The sequence below is a fragment of the Heteronotia binoei genome, chromosome 21, assembly GCF_032191835.1.
Source record: "Heteronotia binoei isolate CCM8104 ecotype False Entrance Well chromosome 21, APGP_CSIRO_Hbin_v1, whole genome shotgun sequence".
NCBI lineage: Eukaryota > Metazoa > Chordata > Lepidosauria > Squamata > Gekkonidae > Heteronotia > Heteronotia binoei.
Window position 1 is genome coordinate 171,291,690 of NC_083243.1, and position 2,283 is coordinate 171,293,972.

Below are 2,283 nucleotides of genomic sequence, written 5' to 3' on the forward strand. Positions count from 1 at the left end.
CATAATCATAAACTTCCATAAGAAATCACAAACTTATAATAAAAAATATTAAGAATGTTAGAGACTGAAAATGGTCAGGCTGTGGGTTGATAGTAAAGATATCAGAGAAACCCAATGGGAACATATTACATGGAATTTATTCAGTTTCTACAAGATCCTCTCATTTCAGATTTCTGATGACAGAAAACATCTCTCTGTCTGTCTATCTATCTATCTATCATCTATTTATTTATTTAGGCAATTTATATTCCCCCCTTACCCCAAAACGGGCTCAGGGAAGATAACATTATAAAAGCAATATAAACATGAAGCTGCCTTGTACTTGCCCTGTTCACATGTTACAGGGTAGGCCTATATGTGCATACATCCTTTTATAAGTAACAGCCAGAAAAGCTTGATGTTATTATTGGTCCATATTCTCTCCCCAGACTGGTAATGGCTCTCCAAGCTCTCAGGTAGAGGTTTTTCACCTCACGTGTTACCTGATCCTTCTACGTGGGGATGCTGGTGATTGGACCCTTCATGTTAATTGCTGGAAACAAAATGCACTGGAAATCATGAGCTTCTAAACCTTCATCTGAGAACAACCGCAATTCTTTCCATTGATCTCTTCAGAGCATCCTTAACTTCCTTATTTCTCAGACTGTAGATCAAAGGGTTCAGCATAGGAATCACCAGTGCGTAGAAGATGGAAGCAATTTTGTCAGTCTCTAGTGAATGATTAGTACTGGGCTGCAAATACATAAAGATCAGAGTTCCATAGAAGATAGTTACAGCTGTCAGGTGAGAAACACAGGTGGAGAAGGCTTTATGTTGGCCTTGAGCAGTACGAATTCTTAGGATGGCAGAGAGGATAAAAATGTAAGAGATGAGCACAATGAGAAGGGAGCATATCATGTCAAACCCAGCAAACGCATAGATTAGGATTTGTTTGGTGCTGATGTCAGAGCAAGACAGTGCCAGGAGTGGGAGGTCATCACAGTAGAAATGATTGATCACATTAGCAGAGCAGAAGGACAAATGGAATGTTACTATTGTGTGGAACAGAGCAACACCAAAGCTGTATATATAAGGGGCAGCTACTAGCTGGATACACACTTTCTGGGACATGATAGTTTGGTAAAGCAGTGGGTTACAGATGGCCACATAGCGGTCATATGCCATCACTGCCAGAAGGAAACACTCTGTGATCATGAATGTTAGAAAGCAGCCCAACTGTGCTGCACATGCATTGTAAGAAATGGTTTTTTTAGCTGCTAAAAAGTTTGTCAGCATTTTAGGGGCAATGACAGAGGAATAGCAAAGGTCAACAAAAGCCAAGTGGCTGAGGAAGAAGTACATGGGAGTATGGAGCTGGGAATCAGTCCTGATTAAGATAATGATCCCCAGATTTCCTATCACAGTGATAACATAGAAAAGAAGGAATACTACAAAGAGAGGGACCTGCAAATCTGGATTATCAGTGATTCCAAACAAAATGAATTCCTTGACTATGCTCTTGGTGTGATTGGCATCTGCCATTTATTCCATCTCAATTATCTACTTCAGCAGTTCCCAAGAACATGGGAGTATGGAGATGAGTATCGGTCCTGATCAAGATAATGATTCCCTAGATTTCCTATCAGAGTGTTAATACAGGTCAGAAGAAACAAAACAAAGAGAGTGATCTGTAGATCTGAGCAGGAAGTGATCCCCAGGGGAATGAGCTTTTTGACAGTGGTATTAATGTGGTTGTGTCCACCGTTTATTGAATCTCAATCATCTTGATGAGGTCACTGTATTGTCTGGGTGGCAGTTTATCTATGACTTCAAGAAGAAAACAGTTGATAGTAGCACTTCTTGACTGTTAGGTATGATCCTGTCACATTCCAGGCTGATAAATTCTTATTTTCCTATTTTAAGAATTTTACATGTCCCTTGTGATTGCCATCTTTTGGGTGCTGATGAAATAATCTTCATTCAATTTCTTCATGAATTACTGCCAAAATAAATTTAGAAATATTATTTATCTTTTTCAGGAATATGAAGAACCGTATTGGTATGTGCATTATATTCTTATAATACCTGCAGGAACCTATACAATAGCTTAGGAGAGAGAGAGAAAGCTATCAAAGATTTCAGGTTTTCACGGCTGGTAACATCATTAGGGTTTGTAGAATCTTTCGGGCTCAAGTGCCGTGTTCTACTGGAGAAAGTTTTCCTTCCAGACGTTTCGTTCTCAGCTGCGGAGAACATCCTCAGTGGCATTGCAGCCAGAGCAGGCGCTCTGACCTTCTTGGCTGC

At 39.9% G+C, this 2,283-nt stretch overlaps 1 protein-coding gene across 1 annotated transcript; it reads right to left on the reverse strand.

The window, feature by feature from the left end:
* Positions 1-573: 573 nt before the first annotated feature.
* On the reverse strand, positions 574-1,530 carry LOC132589127 (olfactory receptor 8U3-like). Its single transcript, XM_060261798.1, has one exon. It carries the CDS (start codon positions 1,519-1,521, stop codon positions 574-576), a length of 948 nt encoding a protein of 315 aa, XP_060117781.1. The 5' UTR covers positions 1,522-1,530.
* Between the last annotated feature and the right edge of the window lie 753 nt (positions 1,531-2,283).

Excerpts from the sequence above, each read along its gene's own strand:
- LOC132589127 (XM_060261798.1), bottom strand. The coding sequence starts at position 1,521 with ATGGCAGATGCCAATCACACCAAGAGCATAGTCAAGGAATTCATTTTG.